General features: G+C 39.7%; 1 protein-coding gene across 2 annotated transcripts in view; it reads right to left on the bottom strand.

The window, feature by feature from the left end:
* KCNT2 (potassium sodium-activated channel subfamily T member 2) overlaps nt 1-20,809 on the bottom strand; it is a 126,122-nt gene that overhangs the window by 39,617 nt on the left and 65,696 nt on the right. For both annotated transcript variants that reach the window (XM_036355151.1, XM_036355150.1), the window contains exons 9-13: nt 13,008-13,188; nt 11,916-12,080; nt 9,987-10,123; nt 8,637-8,700; nt 7,274-7,382 (exon numbers count right to left, since the gene is read on the bottom strand). In XM_036355151.1, the coding sequence (XP_036211044.1) occupies nt 7,274-7,382; nt 8,637-8,700; nt 9,987-10,123; nt 11,916-12,080; nt 13,008-13,188 (656 nt within the window). The remainder of the gene's footprint in view (nt 1-7,273; nt 7,383-8,636; nt 8,701-9,986; nt 10,124-11,915; nt 12,081-13,007; nt 13,189-20,809) is intronic.

Below are 20,809 nucleotides of genomic sequence, written 5' to 3'. Positions count from 1 at the left end.
CTGTTTGAAATAAAATAGGTAAATTAGAATAATTTACCTTGGGGTGGTAATATTTTAAAATAATATGAAAAATAAAACAATGAATTAAATTACAAAAGTTTCCATAAAAAAACACACGTTTCGAGATTTTTTTTTTTTTTACCTGTGTAATTTTATTCCCAGGAAAAATGTTTCTTAAGAGAAAGTACTACAGCCTAGGGAACAAAGTCAATAATATTGTGATAACTATGTGTGGTTCTGGGTGGGGACTGGGAATATCAGGAGGCCAACTTTGTAAAGTATATGACTGTCTAACTACTGTGCTGTATTACCCTGAAACTAATCTATAATAATAAAAGCGTAATATACTAATTAGACCAGACGTCCTTCTGGACATCCTTCCGGACGAAGCCGGGGCTATGAGGGAAGCCCAGGTCCTGGGTACCAGAGGGAAGCCGGTGTCGGCAGCTGGAGGAAGGAAGGCCTACTCCTGCACAAATTTTTGTGCATCGGGCCTCTAGTACAAAATAATGTTGAATGTAAACCGTAAGTGAAAAATAAAATTTTTTGAAAAGAGAGTACTAGACTATGAGTTAGTGATTGAGAGGGAAGGGGAGGTGTCTCACCCAAGTTGTGTCTTTAATAAAATAGTTGCTGTTAAAGCCTTTGGCAAAGTATTTCATTTTCCTCTGCCTCATCTGTACGATGGGTGAGATGAGGTAGGTTAGGGGGTAAGCCTGGACAATAAACCAGAGACTTCAAAGTCTCCTACAGTTCTGACAACTCAACTGTACGAAATAAAATAGTACTGATTGAAAACAGTATCGATTGAGCAAAGTCATAGTCACACAGCATAAAGACTTGGAGAGGTATTATTAAAAGAGGTATGGACCCTAGCTGGTTTGGCTCAGTGGATAGCGTGTCAGCCCACAGACTGAAGAGTCTCAGGTTCGATTCCAGTCAAGGGCATGAACCTCAGTTGGAGGCGATCCATCCATGGGTCTCTCACATCAATGTTTCTCCATCTTTCCCCCCTCCCTTCCACTCTCTCTAAAAATCAATGGAAAAACATCCTCAGGTGAGGATTAAAAAGCAAAAATTAAGAGGTGTTGGCAATATTTGCATAACATATAAGGAATAGATTTTGTACCAAACAACTGAAATATCAAGCAGTAACAATGAATGCTGAAATACATTTAATTTTCATTGCACTTTGACCTCAAGACCTAAAGTCATAAACTCAAAAGACGACAGGGTCCAAGTGGCTATTGAAATTCAACGATAAAAAATACAGGAAGGGCCAGACTTGGGGGCACTTGATGGGTGAGGGCACCTTAGAGGGGGTGACCCTGCCCAGCCCACGTCCATATTGTCCTGCAGGAACGAGAGAGAGGGCTTTTAAAATAATAGGATTGCGTGAGATTCTTGGTTTCTTGTTTCTTGTCATTTTTATTATTTTTCATTTAACAGCTTTTAAGATAAGCAGTGACAATTAAGGATGCACGCTTATAGGTAGATATGAGTCACATCTTCTCCAAGTCCCTGGAGCTTTATGGAAAATAAAATTGTTAATTACATTCTAGAAAGTCAGGTTTTTTGTTTTGTTTTTTTAAGTCGGCCTCACAGCGTGTTCTGAGCTCCTGGGTGATTTAAAGGACTAGAAGCTTCTGCCATGCAGTTGCTAGGTAACAGCCCTCGGAAGGCAGCGAGCAGCCGTGGAGAGTGCCCTAAACCAGCCCTGTCCTGGGTGTTGATTTACAGAAAAATCAAAAAACCTTTAAACAGCCATGCAGAGCAGGGCCAGTTTTTTAAACGGATTGTTTTTGTTTTTATTTCTTGGGGGCAAGTTCGGTTATAGAGACCGACTGAACAATTAGTGTTAGAAAATCTCTCAGATGTTGTTTGCTGATTAGACTGTTTATAAGCCTGAGTGGGCAGCTGTCTACCAAAATTGCTGCTTTTTCTTAGAGGAAAATAGATCATCTCTAACAATCAAGCTTGAGTATGATCCTGTTGCTTCCAGTAATAAAACGCCCGAAGGGTGGGGGTGTTGTGCTTGGGTGGGCATGTGTACCTGCCCATACGTCAGAGACGCTGGCCTGTTCTCAGATGGGAGCCTGCGTCGCATCCACAAACAGATTCAGAATAGACTTAAAACCTTGATAAGTCATTTAGTCTCACAAGACCTCACTGTAAGAATGCTTATTGAATATATAGAATTCAACCCTGTGAGAGGCTGGCAACGTGCTCACAACAGATTTATGTCAGCTCAGTCACACTGAGGATACGAAGCAATTTTCTGTGTTTCAAATCACTTGAGTCCTTACACTATTTTAATGCTGTAATGTTTTTAAATGTGTCAAGCTAATTAAATGCTCCAAAGGAGGATTTTTTCCCTGAATTCTAGAACAACAGTTTTAATATCATTAGTCTCTTTTTATACATCTTAGAAAAACAGCAGCTATAATCTTTTATGAAAAATAATTTCCCTCAGAAGTCTATTTCTGTTAGGTCCTAACCTAAAGTGTTCTTTCCTTAGTAGTTCATGATAGGTATTAATATTCTGAGAGTTAATGATATAGTTATTGAATTATCTGAATAGTAACATCATAATAATACCAAGCAATATTCTTCCTTTTATGTTAAATGATGCAGATATATGTATATGTACCAGTATATGTATATGCATATGCATGTGCATATGTATATGTACATGTATATGTATATGTATATATAAATATTATTAAGCTTCACGATATATATTTACATATATTTATGGCTATATGTATATATATATATATATACATATATATATATATACACACATATAAATATATCTGTATAATTAAACCTCATTGGCATATATCATGTTAAACAACTTTCAGATAAGAAATCAGATGTTCAGAAATAACTATCCCAAATCCATTGTTAATTTAGATTCAAGCTGTCTACAAAGAACTCGACAAAATGCCAAAGCTGACTAACCAAGCGCATCAAAATAAGTGACATTCTAGTGGGTTTCCCCTCCGGAAGCCTCTTTCAAGGTTCCCACTTGCTGCCACACAGACACACAGTGCAAACAGTCACGAAAGTGAACTGATGACTGAAAATATACAACGACCATGTTCCCCAAACGCCCGTCACTTAGGGAGGGAGCTGGGGAGGAAGGCGGCCAAGCTTGACCTTGAAATCAATTTTGTTATTTGTCAGTCACACACGAAACACATGTAGCTGCATGGAAATGATTGGAGACCCTGACTCGAAGGGGCTTTGAAAGATCTGGAGAAGACTTAGCAGGAGCAGACATGCTGGGATGAATGTTCTCAGGAAATACTGCAGATCCTATAGAAGCAGACGGAACGATGCCTCTAGGGCCTGCGGACATCAAGAAAGGCATCGCCAGGGAGGTGATGCTTCAACTCAGATTGTAAAAATAATTAAGAATGTGTTCATTGAAAGGTGAAGAAAGTGTACAAGTATTAAAAAAAATTAGAGAAGTAGGAGAATCTAGGCATTTTTATGGACTTAAGTGGACAGAGAGCTCCCACTTCTTAAATTGCCTTGAATCCATTCCTTATTGGAAGCTGATGAGCTAACGTTCTCAAGAGGGAGAGAGGAGGTCGCCAGTGCTGAGTCTTCCATTTCAGGCCCTATGATTTATTATAAGAATAGCTTGATGACTTATTATTTTAATATATATTTTTTTATTGATTTCAGAGAGGAAGGGAGAGGGAGAGACAGATAGAAACATCAATTGTGAGAGAGAATCATGGATCGGCTGCCTCCTGCACGCCCCCCACTGGGGATGGAGCCCGCAACCTGGGCCTGTGCCCTGACCGGGAATCGAACTGTGACCTCCTGGTTCAAAGGTCAACGCTCAACCACTGAGCCTCGCCGGCCGGGCAACAGAATAGCTTGATGACTTAAATATGAACTTGGCACCAGTGACACTTCTTGTTATATTAACATGTTCAGTGAGAATTAATGGTGAGGATGGAGTTGGAGATGTCTATGTGGGTGTTCTATGGGAAATGAAGAAATCACGCGGCAGGAAAAACTCGCACCTCACCGTTTGGTGAACGTCAAGCCTTGCACACACATATGTCATTTAGAAACAGCTAAGATCACTTCCAATATTTATATCACTTGGGAATAGTTTTCCACTCTTTCTTGGGCAGGAAAAAGTGAGGCATTAGAATGTGTGGTGTTACAGTACAAAATAGACGGTGGCTAAACTGAGACAAGATCTTCATTTTCCAGCAAATCATTTCTCCAGGATGGGTGTGTGTGTGTGTGTGTGTGTGTGTGTGTGTGTGTGTGTGTGTTTGCACACCCGTGTGTATATTTATGTGAGTTTTAGACAATACTGTTTTTATAATGGTAACGATGACTACTCACTATCAGATAAATCTTTATACAATATTGCCAGTGACTAAGGTTAAAAAGTATTTACTTCTGCCTCTCCTTTTTACTTTATTGCAACTGATTTTTTTTTTTTTATTATTTCCCAAACTAACTCCTACTATTCTACAATAATGATTCATTCTTCCGGGCATGTTTTAGTCAAGAAATCGGAAATATCACATTCAGTCAACACGCTACTATTCTTCCCTTCATTCATGAACTATTATTCACATTCTGTTGCCTATGAAATACTAGAATCAAAGCATGGAAAATGAAATCCATGGGAAATGTCCACTCCTTTGCAACTTGGTCTTTACATTCTTTCCTCCTGCTTGTGGAGGCACATGTACCAATTTGATTTTCACATCTGCTTCCATCTGTTCAAATGAAATGGGAGCTTTTCAGAGGACACACTAGTGGAAAGATAATGTGCTGATGAAAAGATAAGTGAATATTCACAGATGACACGACACTTTACTTGGGGAGGGGGTGCTGAGAAGAGACAACCTAAATTTAGCAATTAATTTACTCACAAAATATAGATTCAGCTCCCACTGATTTTTGAGTAATTTTTTCCAAGTAGGAGGCAAACAACGAACTTCTTTTAGATTCAGCTGACTAACTGGAGAGGACAGTCTCTTTTGCTAAGTTCACTCAGGGCTTTTCATTAAGAGTCTCACGCATCACCCTAAACCGCTCTGAGGGGCATTTTAAGGAAACCAGGATGCTTTCCTCTTCTCATAATAGAAAAAGAGCCCCTCTGAGATCCGCTCATCTCCACCACCAAAGAATACAGATGAGAAGAAAGTCCAGCAGATGCCATAAGCAAGAAATACTGAGATACACTCTTGGGGATGGAATTTTTAAATATTCCCGTCATTTCAATGAGTTTATCAAAATAATGGAGAATGTGAAAGAGAATCAGTGCAAACAGTCTCTGTGATTTCCTGTCTGTGGGAGTGAACGATTTCAGTGATTTTGACCTCTCTGTTGAGAGCAGGCAGATCAATGGGTTGCAAAGAAGGAGGGAAAACTCAAGTCTGTTCTGATTTTTAGTTATAACATTTTTAAAATCACAACGAATTCAATATCCACTTAGTAAACACCTAACATGTTTCAGACATTATTTCTTTCATCCTTACTGCTAATCCCAACCAATGCAATAGAGGCCTCATATATATATTATGGTCATTTAGCAGGAGGGGGGAGGGGCTCACAGAATACCGATTTGCCCAGCTAAATCTTAAGTGGTGGCGCTCAGAATCAAATCTTTATTTTTAGTGCTACCTCATTACTGCCTTCCTAAACATCTTATCATAGCAAGTCATCTTCGGCATGATGAAAAATTTGCAAAAATATCCCCTTAGCCAAATCATAATAATGACACGGCATTAGTTGCAAAGGTCTTTTGGATAAAGCGTTGGCGTTCTCCTGAATGCTAATTGCATGTGTAACAGGAAATAGATGGATTACTTTAATCTTACAAAATCTTCTACAAAGGAGATGCTATTATTCTTTAATTTTCAATTTAGGAAACAGGCTTAAAGAAACCCTGGCACCAACTCGAACCATTTACATCCGAGTCTCCTGAATTAGCACTTTACAAAAACCTCCCAAAGGGACTAAAATGCAGCCAGAGTCCAGAGCCACTGGTTGAAGTTGCATGCTGTACATTTTCAGAAAAAAATGATGTCATTCGTCACAAAGCTCAAAGATAAAAGAGCAAATCCCATAGCAGTAATTTCGTGGCTTTCTGATGAGCATTTAAAAGTGTGTATAATTTTTCACTGAAATAGTATATACGGTAAGCATTTTACTAAGATATGTGAGCACCTGAAGGAGATGCATTTTGCTACCACCGTTAACATGATTTCCATTTTAATGGCTTTGAAGCTTTAGACCATTCAGGTGGAATATAACATAAAACCAACAAGTTACACAGACTCACGGATACAGAGAACGGACTGACAGCTGTCGGGGGAGAGCTTGTGGGGCTGGGTGAAAAAGGTGAAGGGGTTAAACAAAAAGAAACCCCATAGACAGACAACTGGCTGGTGATGACCACAAGGAAAAGGGGGTGAGGGTAGAAGAGAGTAAAGGGGAGATAGATGGTGATGGAAGGAGACCTGACTTTGGGTGGTGAGCACACAGTATACAGATGATGTGTTATAGAACTGTACCCCTGAAACCTATCTGATTTTTATTAACCAATGTCACCCCAGTAAGTTCAGTAAATTTTTAAAAAGAAAATAAAAAAATAACTAATACTAATATAAGGAAAAAGAAAAAAATGTATATTATTGCCTTGATCAAAATTAGTTCCTAAAGAAGCATTGAAGAAAAAGATAAAATACCATTTTACTATTTAAGTTCCTAAGAAAATATAATCTCATGAGAATAATTATTTTAAAAACAGTGACTCCATAAAAAACAAACTCTTGTGTCTCTCTCTAAAAAACTCATGTGTCTCTCTCTAGAACTGTTTTTGAAATCTTCCCCCAAATTCCATGGTAAATTTACATGTGTATTAAGTAACCTATAGCGAGGGTGAATGTAAGCATAAATGAACAGATATAACATGTGGAGCCTGTGTCTATATTAAGCACAAACTATCACTGCTCATCTATTCAGGCATAATAAGGATCCAGAAACTTCAGCTGCTAAAAATCACCAAATTATATAACAAAGTAAAGCCTCGCCCCAACACATTATCTTGTCACCGTTACAAGTGAATAAATTATCTTGTGCAGCAGACGCTGACAAAAGGAAACCCTTGTGTCCTGTAGAGACACGAGTATCACAGGTTGCCACTACCTCCAGACTCCTCCCCGTCACCATCACAGTGGGAGTCTGAGAGCACTCAGAGGGTCTCCTTCGAGACTCAACTTACCGGCGAATTTGATGTGGAATTTATTCTCGGGCTTCAGAATCTGGACATACAAAGGGCAATTGGGAGCAAAGTCCTTTACAGCCCACGCTCTCAAGATCGTCTGGTGGTCCTGAAAAGATGAAAATCGCAATGGCGTGAAATACGTCGGGGAATGTATAATGCAGTCCCCTGCCAGTGATGGCCCACATATGCAGTGGTGGGCCCATCAGGCTGGAACAGAGCGGAAAAATTCCTATCGTCTAGAGCCGTGGTCGGCAAACTGCGGCTCGCGAGCCACATGCGGCTCTTTGGCCCCTTGAGTGTGGCTCTTCCTAAGCCTTAGGAGCACCCTAATTAAGTTCATAACAATGTACCTACCTGTATAGTTTAAGTTTAAGTGGCTCTCAAAAGAAATTTCAATAGTTCTACTGTTGCTATTTGGCTCTGTTGACTAATGAGTTTGCCGACCACTGGCCTAGTGGCATCGTAGCCTTCATAACCTTGTAGGCAAAGGCTGCAAAAATCCGCCAGGCTGTGGTTGAGATGGCGAACGACTTTAATCTGGGTGTGAATGGGGCCACTGGGGAGCTGTCTAGTGGAGTGTTGCTGAATGCTCAGGTCTAAGAAAGATACAGAGAATTATATCAGCCCTGGCTGGTTTGGCTCAGTGGATAGAGTGTCGGCCTTCGGACTGAAGGGTTCCAGGTTCGATTCCGGTCAAGGGCACAAGCCCAGGTTGTGGGCTCTATCCGCAGTGGGTAGGCATACAGGAGACAGCCGATCCATGATTTTCTCTCATCATTGATGTTTCTATCTCTCTCTCTCCCTTCCTCTCTGACATCAATACAAATATATATATATTTTAAAAGAATTATATGAATCTCATGTATATTTGAAGCTAAATGAAATAAGATGTGTAAACTTTATCTGAATGTGTCAATAAATAGATCAACATAGGATAGAATACTTAGTGCAATTAGCAAATGTCCAATAACTAGTTATCAAAAAGATGTCATGACTGGTAACAGATACTGTAATATACAGCTGACTTTGAAAGTTTTGGGGGGTGGGGTGGGAAGCAGCATATAGGATTGATCACTGGGAATTGGTCATGCAAAAATGGTCTAGTTTGTGAATATATGATGCATTTCATTCTGATCAACAGAAAACCCAAACAAACAAATTCAAAAGACTTTTGTTGACACTGGTAATGATCCAACTAAACCTATATTGTAGTAAAGATAGTTTTGAGGTATTTGCTTCTTTTTTAGGGACATTGTGATGTCACTAGGATTTAGTGCCGGCAGATAAAAAATAATCCAATTTTTAGAAAGTCTTCTAAGGTGAAAAGAAAAAATGACTGGCAGAGATTTTAGAAACTTACAGAGGACGTCCTGTCCACCTCACAGCGGCTGCTCAGAATGAAGCAGGCCTCCGCATCGTCCATCCTGAAAGCAGACAGAAAAGCGAAATGACCATACACTGAGTAGCCATTTATTTATCGTCTGAAAAGTAGAATGTCGATGTTTTCTCCAATGCACACAAACTAAATGAAAAAACTCTGAGCATCCCTCAGTGAAAGCTGAGTTTCAAGATCATGACTGTATTTGATGGTGAATAAAATAACTATGGAATTGGCTCTATAACTCACCAGTTTATAATGAGAGACGTAGTAAGAAAAGCCACATTTTATTCTCTGTAATCCTATATAATAAAAAGCTAATATGCTAATTAGACCAGACAGCAGAATAACCAGTGGGCAGGGGGCGGGGCCGTGGGGTGCGAGGCAGCCAGGGCCACGAAGGCCTACTCTTGCACGAATTTCGTGCATCAGGCCTCTAGTAATTATATATTTTTCCATATACAGCATGTCCTTGAATAACCTGATTTCGTTCCATGCCATTTTGTTATAACGTTGATAAGGTGTTGTAGGACCTTAACTCCTGTCCACATGAATTCACCTCTGGTAAGAACTGGTTTTGTTAAATCAGGGGTCCTCAAACTACGGCCCGTGGGCCACATGCAAATACAAATATTGTATTTGTTCCCGTTTTGTTTTTTACTTCAAAATAAGATATGTGCAGTGTGCATAGGAATTTGTTCATAGTTTTTTTTTTTTAAACTATAGTCCGGCCCTCCAGCAGTCTGAGGGACAGTGAACTGGCCCCCTGTTTAAAAAGTTTGAGGACCCCTGTGTTAAATACATCCTTACAACCCCAGGATAAGTAGGAGGATGTATTTAAAACTTTAAAAGCAACAGAAAACATCAACAGAGCCACCTCTGCTAGGAATCTCCTCTGGCTCCTTCACTGTCCTCCTCCGCCCAGTTCGTAATGCAAATGCTTTAAAAATTAAACGTTGACTTGAACTGACATGTCACCTAATATTTAGCCCAAGATTTTTCCTCACAGAATAAACACCATGTCAGGGATTTGGAGATTAGTCTAAGGGTGAGTCTGGACACCAGCCCATCCCTGACACCCGAGACCATCAACCACGCACACTCATTGTGCTGTGTGGACAGTCTGCTGACCATCTTTGCCCCGAGAAACAGGAGCAAACGCATTAATTTTGTATTTTTTAGCTTTGCATTTGACCAGCGGCGGGACTAAGGCAAAACTCTGTCTTCAAAGATACTGAAACTTATCTTGCAACACTGAACATGGCTAGAAACTGGAGCAGAGAAATATCAAGTCCCGCAGGTGGAAAGTGATAGGGAGGGAGGGCCACCTACTTTGCTCTCAGCAGATCCTGGTCTTTCAGGGCGGAACCTTGAAGGTAGATGACTCTCTGCGACCACATGGGGATCTGCAGCACCCTCCGGACTTGCACGTCCATTTCCGTGGGGCACAGAATCACCACGTAATAATCCTGTTCAGAACAGCGAGGGCGATGGGGTAGAAGCAAACATGCCCGTGGTTATACCGCACAGGCACACGGAATATCTAAGAGCATCCCGGAAGATGATCAACTGGGAATGCGCTCTAGCTCATAAATGAAAGCTTGCATCTTAACGCCGGGGCATGTGCCAAATCACACAAGACTGAAATAAACAGCTCCGACGTATAAATCTCATAAATCAACGCGTTCCTCCTGATCTTTTTCAGTCTTACTAGCACCAGGAAGAAAAGATACTTATATTGCAGCACACATTTCCAGCCTCTGAAGTTTTCCGTTTTAGGCTGATTCTAAAATAATACATAGCATGTCAGGCAAAAGTAATTAGTGTCCATTCAGACTTCAAATATTTACTTTCAGGATAAAAGCTGTGATGGTGATTTCTATCGTTTGGTACTGTTGTGAACTGATGACATTGACAAATTTCTGATAGTAGAATGGCTAAAGATTTGTAAAAATACTGATAATACTGACAAAGTAATTAACGTGTTTGAGATAAAAATATTTCAAAATAGTAGTCCTTTGGAGACAATATAAAGGTACTATTCATGATGAAATGGCTTCAAACAACTGATGTATAGGGATTACAATTCTCTGGGAAACAGTCATCATTTTATCACTCTAAAATATATTGATCAATTTTTATTCCTAGTAAAATTTCTTAGAGTTTTAAGAATTCTCTATATTGATATTAGGATACTATCAATAAATTACCAGGGATCCGAATTTCCCCCCAAATAGATTTTCTTTATAGGTTATAATGAGCAAACCTGAAATTATTTAATATGAAAATAAAAAAACCAACAAATAGGGAGTTTCTCCCAAATATTCAAATTAATTTATATAAAAACAAAAGGTACTGTATAAATTAGGTATCACCTATAAATAAGATTTTTATATATAAAAATTGTATTTCAAAAGTACAATTATTTATGAAAAAATCTTTATTGCAGGGCGAGGTAATCAGATATACTCAGTACTGTTTGTATCTCAGAATGGTCCAACCTTTTGACACAAATTTACTGAAGGGAAAATACTGATGATACTGACAGAGTAATTAACGTGTTTGAGATCAAAGACATTCAGGTAGTTCTTTGCTGTTTAGATGGAACTAAATCTTCAAGCAGCAGAGATTACCACCTTTGACATTGGCCCAGTCCTGTGCCAAGAGTAAGAAGTATCTCAGCGTTTTATCTGCAGAGGCAAATAAAGAGGTATTTATGATTTCATGTTCTTAATTCAGCGAGTTATTGTCTGAGTTTTGGTCACGTATCGCTACTGTGAGTAGGACCTAGTTACACTCCAGGAAACAAAAGAAAAATCAGAACTTTCAGTTCTCCATGTTTCCATCAGCAACACTTGATGAAACTGACAGGTTCGAGTGAGCAGATGGCATTGAAATGATTTGTTCATTGTTTTATTAGACTTTGTGTTCAGTTTCACTGTTCCATAAAAATACCACTTATACATTATCCAAGGAAGAAAAATATCAATCAGGCTAGTTCAGAGAAAACCTTTCCCTTTAGCACTAACATAATCCCATCTGTCTGTTAGTGTAGATGCAGAAGCAAACTAAAATATCGTGTATTCCTTCCACATCTTTTCCTGTGTTCCTGGTTATATTTGTAGTCCTTCCTTTACACTTTCTAAATCTGAGTGCCTAACACGAGTCCTCCGGAAGGCAGGATGCACCAGCCGTCGATTGACGTTGACAATCTGTTAGTGGGTAGGATCCGGCAGCATGCACAATAGAACTGAAACGTACCTGCAGTCTCGGGTGGGCGTAGAACTCGTTTAAAAAGTCCATAAGTAGGTCGATCTTCAGTGAACTGACACACAGGACAACATGCTTTTCCGTTTGAGCTCTGTGGCGACTGTAGTTCCCACCCGACTTCTGCCTCTCCATCCACAAGTAGGCCAGCTGCTCAAACTGGAGCGCGTGTCCACATGCGAAGGAAAAACACGGGCGTGAAAGAGAAACTTGTGCAGCCCGCCCATTGTCGGTTAGGTGTCCTCCGTTTCTTCGACGGAACCCATGCAGATCCCAATTACGTGTTCCCTTCAACAACACACTTCTCACACGATTGCTGCTGAGCAGGCTAATTGCGACAGGGCGTTAGTAGGTGAGTGCCTCTGGTTTATGTCCAATAGAGCATGACTCAGCACATGTCTGCCATGGGCTGAGTCTAAGGGAAAAGTCTCATTGGCATTTCCTCCACATTCTCTGTCAAGTTCACCCCGAATCTCATGCAATGGGATACCCTAACCACACAACACAGGAGACCACAGTTGGATAATAGCTGGCATGTAGGGGAAGTGGAGAGTGCAAATCCAGGGAGTCCCCCCGCAAATGTATACACACTTTAACAGCTGATAGCTGAATTGATGTGTGTTTTTTTTCTTTTCAGATCTAACCCATTGGAATGAATAATTATTCAAAGTGTGTATACATTTGCGGGGGGGGGCACTCTGCATATATAATCAATTTTTATTCCTTATGATGTTTGGCTTTTAGATGACTTCGAGAAACAAGAGAAACCAACCATTCACAAGTTTGCTTTCTTGATCTCTCATTCTATGATTAAAAACTGTGTCATCATTAACTGTCATTAATGCAGATAAATGCCCTGTACATAAAAGGAACATCTTGAAGAACTGAAATGAGGTGTGAGCTCTGAGTTGTGCATGAAGGGGGGAAAACCCTCTGTTTCTAACTTACTGTCAAAAGGCTGTTCTGAGCCGGATTTAGTTAATTTGCTACAGATAATAAGAGCATGCATCAATGTATTAGATTAATAAAGACTTGGTTTTATTAGACGTCACACACTTTGACAAAATCCTTCATGGTGACATTTACCTGTATGGGGAGGACCACAAGGGCCACACAGATCATAGCCACGACAAAGAGCTTGGAGGACCAGGTTTCGGGAGTGACATCCCCAAAGCCCACGGTCGAGAAGGTCACGATGCAGAAGTAAAGGGAGTCGAAGAGGTTGAGCTTCTTCCCGATCCGCTCCAGATGCTGGATCCCACAGATGCTGGAGACACACGCACATGAAGATGAAAACGTTCGCATCGGCACATTGCTTCTCACCATCGTTCACTGGCAAGCCAAAGCCCATTTCACGGAGCCCCTTAATGGCGGTGATCTTATATTGTACATTTTTCCTGACGAAAACATCATTTTTAAGGTTTTTTTTCTACCTTAACCAGATATGCTGTTATTTTGAAGTAAAAAGTGTATCTTCAGGCCCAGCCAGTGTGGCTCAGTGGTTGAGCATCAGTCTATGAACCAAGAGGTCATAGTTAGATTCCTGGTCAGGGCACAGGCCCGGGTTGCAGGCTCGATCCCCAGTGTGGGGCGTGCAGGAGGCAGCCGGTCCATGATTCTCTCTCATCACTGATGTTTCTATCTCTCTCTCCCTCTCCCTTCCTCTCTGAAATCAATACAAATATATTTTTAAAAAACACCCCCAGAAAAGGTCTTTGTAGGACAACTCAGCAATACAGATCAGTAGCCTTAAAAAAAAAAGTCTATCTTCAGGATAGGTAGAGTCATAGTTTATTGCTATGCCATCACCTTATTCTTGAGGCTAAGACAGTTGTAACAATGAAATACCCTTGATTTGCATCGTGCAAATCAAGTGAATAATGCAAACATTATTCACTTGTGTATGAGCTATTTTTCCTAGAACTGAGGATGCTACCACATGACATATAAAGTCTGAAGCTATTCCATGATGATTATCCATTTTTAATATAGATCGCTATCTTTTCCATCCCCAGATGTCCTTGGAGTCATTATTAAATGAAAACCGCCTCTTCTTCCTGACCATAATTGATGAATTGCAGCTAATTACTATTTTGTATTTGTACCCAGAAGTGATTTTAATGATGTGCACAGATTTTCTGATAAATGAAATCCCAGAAAGGCTCACATACAGGAGCACATTCATAATAAAAAATATCCTATTTTGTCTTGTCTTAAACAGAAACACTTTTTTTTTTCAGTCAAACACCAAGTTCAACTATTTAAATTATATCCTGAATTGAAAGTGGCAGAAGAACTTAGTCATGTAGAATTTAAATAATCATAACTGGTGGATATTAGTAAACACTCTCTTACCTTTAAATCTTAAATCTTAATGGGATTTAATATTGCTTTTTGACTAGGCAGTAACATATTTTTTAAAGCTTACTTAAAATACTTGGTTTTAGTGTATATCTAATTATAACAATATTTTTGTTGATTATCCTATATCCCGTGCCCAAACATTTGAAATTAATATAATCTGCAATTTAAGATAGAAGAAAATAAACCAGTTTCACACCATGCTCTATGTAACACTTTGTTTAGTTAATAGGCATAAAATGAACATAGCAACAACAACAACAACAACAACAACAAAAAGTTACTCAGATTCATTGGTAGTGGTTGACTTTAAAATGAAACGTGGCAAGTAAATATAATTTTCCTATAGTTCCTCTATTGTAAATATACCTGCAAATTTCAAATAAAAAATGTTTGATTTAAAACCAATAGGTGTTAAAAAAAAATTTACTTAAATATGTCATAATGAGTAACGTAATATCGTAAAAGTCCTATTTATTCATACACATACATTTCCTGATGGTTTATTAGGGCCAAGCATTGTACTGTATGTGCACTCCAGTCTATACCTGAAGTGAATGATTTTGACCTCCCTTTTATAATACTACTACTACTAATGTCATAAATGAATAACCAAGCATTTAACTTATAACCTGATGGATGCTAACTTGGGTCAATTACTTAAGCTTTTTAAACTTCCTGCTTCTCAACTGAAAATTAAAGGTAATATTAACTTCTCCATTTGTTTATCATGCGCCAGTGCAGCAAAATGCTGGCACATAATAACACTCCTTGAATTCGGTGGCAATTTTGTTCTTTATATTCCAGCCCCTGCAAAGATAGATAGATAGATAGATAGATAGATAGATAGATAGATAGATAGATAGATAAGCACACAAAACAATGAGGCAAATCTAAGGATCGAATATCAATACAAAAATATTACATTAAAAAAATATTACAAAGCCTTTGTTTTCAACTTGACTGCAGACCCCGGGACTTGGGAGAAAGAGCAGCAGAGAGGACACTGCAGGTGGATTCCTCTTGGCTGTGGGTTTACTAACGGCTTTTAACGGCAGAAAACCAGCCACGGGTTAATGCGTCGCCGTCATCCCGGCCAGTCTGCCCAAACCTGCGTCTCCGCGGGGGTGGGAGTGGGAGTACAGGCCGGCACTGGGGGCTCAGGCCGTGCAATGTCAACTCAGAGCTCCAGCTGTTTACACAGACCCCATGCCGACCAGAGTGACCTTTCAGGGCTCACGCCCGTCACTTACGGGAACTGACAGCTAATTCTCGGTAAAGTTCTATTTCCAGGCCCAAATGTCAATAGCAGATCAATGACTTGTTTTTTCAGAGAGCTGCTTATCGCTGAGATTGCTAGAATGAAACAATGTCCATGCTAATTACATAAAAGACTGCATTTATGTGAATCACACATGCATATGTTTTCGGTTTATGTAGCTCACGAACCTACGCAACTACGAAGTATAACACTCCATAGTAATAGTTGAATTTAAATGTTAAAACACTAACATTAGGGGAGGGATCCCAATAAAATTGTCTCTTTGTGTATTATTTTTTCGCATACACTCATACTTCAGTTTAAATAGGTACTTAATTTTTTGTTCCATCACAATTAAATACATCTACTTTTTTGGATATTCTGTGCATTTTGGGGAATTCCTGCCATGCACAGACTTACGTGTTTTGCTTTGTTTTTTGGTGCATAATTGTGGTTGATACTCACAATATTGAACTTGCAGTGCACTTCCAAAACTAATTCACAAAGCCATTTCTGCCTTAACGTAACAGTACCCATGTGACAATATTTGTCTTAAAGATTACGGTCACAGAATTAAAAAAACAACCTTTAGGGACGGGACAGCCGGGTACTCTGGCAACTCTACCTACAGCAGCGGGGACATGCATGTCGACTATGCAGCCCAGAGGACAACATGCCAGGGAGCCCAGGACGTTCTTCAGGGCGCACTCTGACCTTGACCATCACCAACGGATACTTAGAAACAGAGAGCAAGGTCCCTGGGAATGTTAAACCGTCTCATACAATCAGAACGGATAAGAGGTTGACTATACCAATTGAGCCATAAGGAACAAATACAGCTCATGAGAGGTACTGTATAAGGTTCTATTTTGTTTTCATCCAATATTTGTTGATCTTCCAATACGACCTATAGATGTCGGGGATAAAGGCAACAAATAATAATGACATGAGGTCACGAATATTAGGACACTTTTGCTGGTGGAAAGGAGTGAGAATTATTTCATTTGGGGGGTATGTCATTCCTAAGGGATGCAGGTGCAATCCATTGCAATAATGTATTTTATTAATATACATATACCCATAATAAGCCAGTCTTACACTCTGTGGATAAACCCTACTTGGTGGTAATTTTGTTACACTCCCAATATTTTCAATTCCAAAGAAAAATAGTAAAATGCACTTATTACAAAGACAAATAAATATATAAATGAGAAAGTAATATCGACCCACTCCTATCTACCTTTGCGGTAATTACTATTTAGTAAGTACTCTTTTGCTTGCTTGCTGTTTGTTTGTTTTGTTTTTTTAATGAAAATGCACTTTAGATTTTAGTTGGCAGTTTATTACTGTAGGATTTTTATATCCATCTTTTTAAAGGCATCCCGGTCTGTAGTTCTCTGTCTCAATACATGTTCGGTGAAAAGCCAATTTGGCCAAAGATGCTAACCAGACACAAAGTTCTGCAGTCGAATCCATTTGGCAACTCTGGGTTAAGCATATTTTCTTTAGCAAAGACTTCTCTGATGTTTTTAATGAGTTAATATTCATCACAACTCGGAGAGTGGAATTTTTATAGGTTTAACCGAACATATCTGCCAAAGTTCTGAGAAGATTAGGGTTTTACAGTGATGAAGACATTAGCTCATACTGGGCGCTCTGCCTGAGTGTGTTAGAATCACAGTTTAGCTTAATCATTAAACGAGGTGGATAACATTGGACCTTGTCCGCGCCGTAGCTTATACTGTCCTAGATTAACTGGCCCCTGAAGAAATGTAATAGTGAAACTGTCTGGCCCTGAAGTCTTCATTTTTTTAATGGAGATGAAAAGACATAATTTTAAAATGCCGCATTTTGAAAGGGTTCCGTTTCTACCTTTAATCTCAATTTAACACTGCTTAAGAGCCCATAAGTCAGCATTCTGGAATGAGCGACTATTCCAGCCATACATCCATAAGATTCATGATGCCTGACTCATCATGCTTTGGCCTTATACTGAGTTTCTATGAATCTGAATTTTGAGCACATGTAGCAAAATACAGTTTCTAAATACAGGCCCACAGCAGCCATCTTGAGCGCTGGCTGAGCCTGGAAGCAGCTCCAGAGCCCCGGAGAGAACAGGGCACAGTTCCTCCGAAGCACTGCAAGTATTAAAATGTGCATCCCCGCACTGAGCGGGCCATCTGGGAAGAAAGGCTCCGGTGGTATCTCGTTTAAAAAATAAAGCTTCATTCTGTTTTTGTTAACTGGGACACGGTTAAAGCTCACTAAAGATAATTTTAGTTAAAAAAAAAAAAAACAACTGTGCTAACACAGGCAAACGTCATAACCACATTAATTTTAAAAAGGATTACGGCCCCCTTTGCACTAAATACATCGAACCATGATCTAGATCATAACAAGCATTTCATTTCTAATTGTCCTTTGAAATAAAGCACCAATTTAAAGTGAAATTTATTTTTTTCAGTCTCGTTTTAACAAAACATTCTTCCATTTACATGAGCTAACATCTTAATTTGTAGAATTTTAAATCCCCTTTTTTCACTCACATAATGAAAAAAAAAGAAAAGATCACCAGGGAATGAGATAGACATTAAATATGACTACGCCAGCATTAGCAGAGTGATATGTGGTCTTTCTCATATCAAATACTTCAATTAAAGGGACTCCACATTGTCCCTTGCCAGTCCTATAGAGTACATTTCTTTTAGCAAAATGACGTTACATTAGTTTATTACATTTCATCTCCTTTCACCACTAATTAATGTGAATAAGATAAAAACATCTGCTGAACAGTCTTAGTAAATGCATCAGACTCATCAGCCTACGGGCACTGCTATCATAATGCATGTAGATGGAAGAGAATGTTCGTTGTTGCTATTGTTCATGGTGGGAAGAATGAAACTTGCAATTGTGTCGTGTTTTGTTCTGTGTGTGTTCCTCAGGTTATATGCTGTACCCATCATCATTTACCAAGAAATGTGTACTGTGTCTCAATGTAAAATGTATTTTCCACTGTGAATTGAGGATTAGAGCGGGGAAGGCAAATAAAGAACAAGGCAGTGAGATAAAAGAAATGATTAAAATATATTAAACCAGGTAAACATGAGGAGACAAAATTATTATGACCAAAGGTAGCAACTTGGTAAAGTTAAGAATCAAGTAAAATCCCAACCATGTTCTTCTTCAAACTCTCACTTGAGGAAATCCCAATATCAACATGAATAAGACAGTAAATAAAGACAAGGAGGAACTTAATCACCTAATATTCCTATTCATTTAAAAAAATTTTTTTTATTTAGTACTTTTTGCTTCTTGGAAAACTGTTAGGATTTTTCTCTCCTGAAGCTTCAATAAAGGACTTATCATTTTATCTCTGCTGTGTTGTAGCTCATGGGCATTTTAAAAAGTTTTGCATTTATTTGTTCATCTATGTCAGGCATAGTACTAGGTACTGGGGAGCCATAGTATTTAAAAAAAAAAAAAAAAAACTGGCAAGGCTGCTTCCTTGATGGGATTTAGAATCCAGAGTTAGAGGTAGAAAATGATGACTAATCTACACTAATAAAAGAGAAAGATGCAAATTGACCATAACTCCACAACACCTACCAGCCAATCAGTCGTGAGTATGCAAATTAACCCAACAAAGATGGCGGGTTAATTTGCATACACAGGCACTCAGCGGCTGGGGGCAGGGTGGGATGCTTGGTCATTGCCATGGCGATGACGCAGGCATTGCACACCGCCCCAGCCATTTAGTGCCTCTGGGCAGCGTAGGAAGGTGGAAAGGTGGCTCCGGGCTGGAGCGAAGGCAGTGCTGGCAGCCAGGGGAAGGAAGGCCCATTCTTGCATGGATCTTCGTGCATTGGGCCTCTAGTGTAAATATATATGTGTGTGTGTGCGTGTGTGTGTGTGCGCGCGTACAAAGGAGAGGCCCCTGGTGTTATGATTTCCTATGATAATGGATTCAGGTGGGTCAGGCTTCAATGAAAAAGTGTTGTTCACATTAACATAAAAAGAATAAGTCAGAGAAAGAAGATGGAGCACTGTAGGGAGCAAGGGAGGTGAGTGTGATAGAGGAAGTCAGGGGAAAACTAGAGGATTCCTGGGCAGAGGAAAAATCAACAGTCTGAGATGAGCGTGAAAAGATGGGGAGAATCCTGGTCGTGCAGGAAATTTAGAGCAGATTGAAGGGTTTGATATACATCCCAAGACATATGGAAATCTTGAACGTTAAGCAAGTGGTAACACATGGTATTTATATTTCATAAAGGTCACTTGGGTTGCCATGACATGAATGGCTTGGCATGGAGCCGGCGAGAACATGGTAGACCAGTTAGACGGCGGTTGCTGTAAAGAAGTTGTGATAGTTTAGTGAGGTGGTGACAGAGGGATAGGCGTGGGCAGACTTGCAAGACGGTTAGCAGATGAAATGCATGGAATGTGTTGACAGTGTTTTGGGTGACAGAACAGGTATTAAGAATGAGACTATGTGGAGTTTGCCCAAAAGAAAGGACAGTGGTTGATATTTCACAAACCTGGACAGTTTAAGGGAGAAATAGCAGGAATTATCTTTTACACATATTTAGTATAAGGAATCTAACAGGAAATGTCACAGAAGCAGCAGGAGGATATAAAGGATGTAATTAAAGTCATCGAAAGTGGCCTACGACAGTTGGTGTCATCACAATGGTCAGGTGCTTTTTGGCCCATCTGTAACCTGTAACGTAAAGAGGAAATTAAGGCTCTCAGCCTGACCCACCCCCAATGACAGCAACTCTTAGACCAAATTCTGCCACATAAAACGCGTATGAATCCCTGTCCTGTAAGGTTGAAATGGCCCCTGTTCTCTGTCTTTCTGCGCGTTAACAGCAAACACATTGCACAGAAGGTTAGTTTCTACAAGAAAAATGTGAAAAATGTACCAAGGGCAGGTTCAGTGAGCGACCTTGTGGAGTCAGCTGACAGACTCCTCGGCTCTCTAAGCCCAAGGCACCGCATTCCTGACGGGTAGGCCGCTGTGCTCGCCATGGTCTCATAATCTAATTACTCAAGAGCAGAAATAGCCAAACAACTCCTTCTTGCCAACTGCATGTCTTGAAAAAAATTTCTAATTTCCCTTATGTTAACTTGTGAGGATTCTGACCCAGACATTGATGCGTGGAACTGGCGACAGCCTGATAATGGGTTTCGGATTAGAGTCCTTCAAGGTTGATGAGCCATCCCTAGGTTTCAACATATATGGACACATATATGTCCCACCATCCTG

Source organism: Myotis myotis, unplaced genomic scaffold (genome assembly GCF_014108235.1).
Source record: "Myotis myotis isolate mMyoMyo1 unplaced genomic scaffold, mMyoMyo1.p scaffold_m19_p_21, whole genome shotgun sequence".
Classification (NCBI taxonomy): Eukaryota; Metazoa; Chordata; class Mammalia; order Chiroptera; family Vespertilionidae; genus Myotis; species Myotis myotis.
This window is presented reverse-complemented; position numbering and strand designations above follow the sequence as displayed.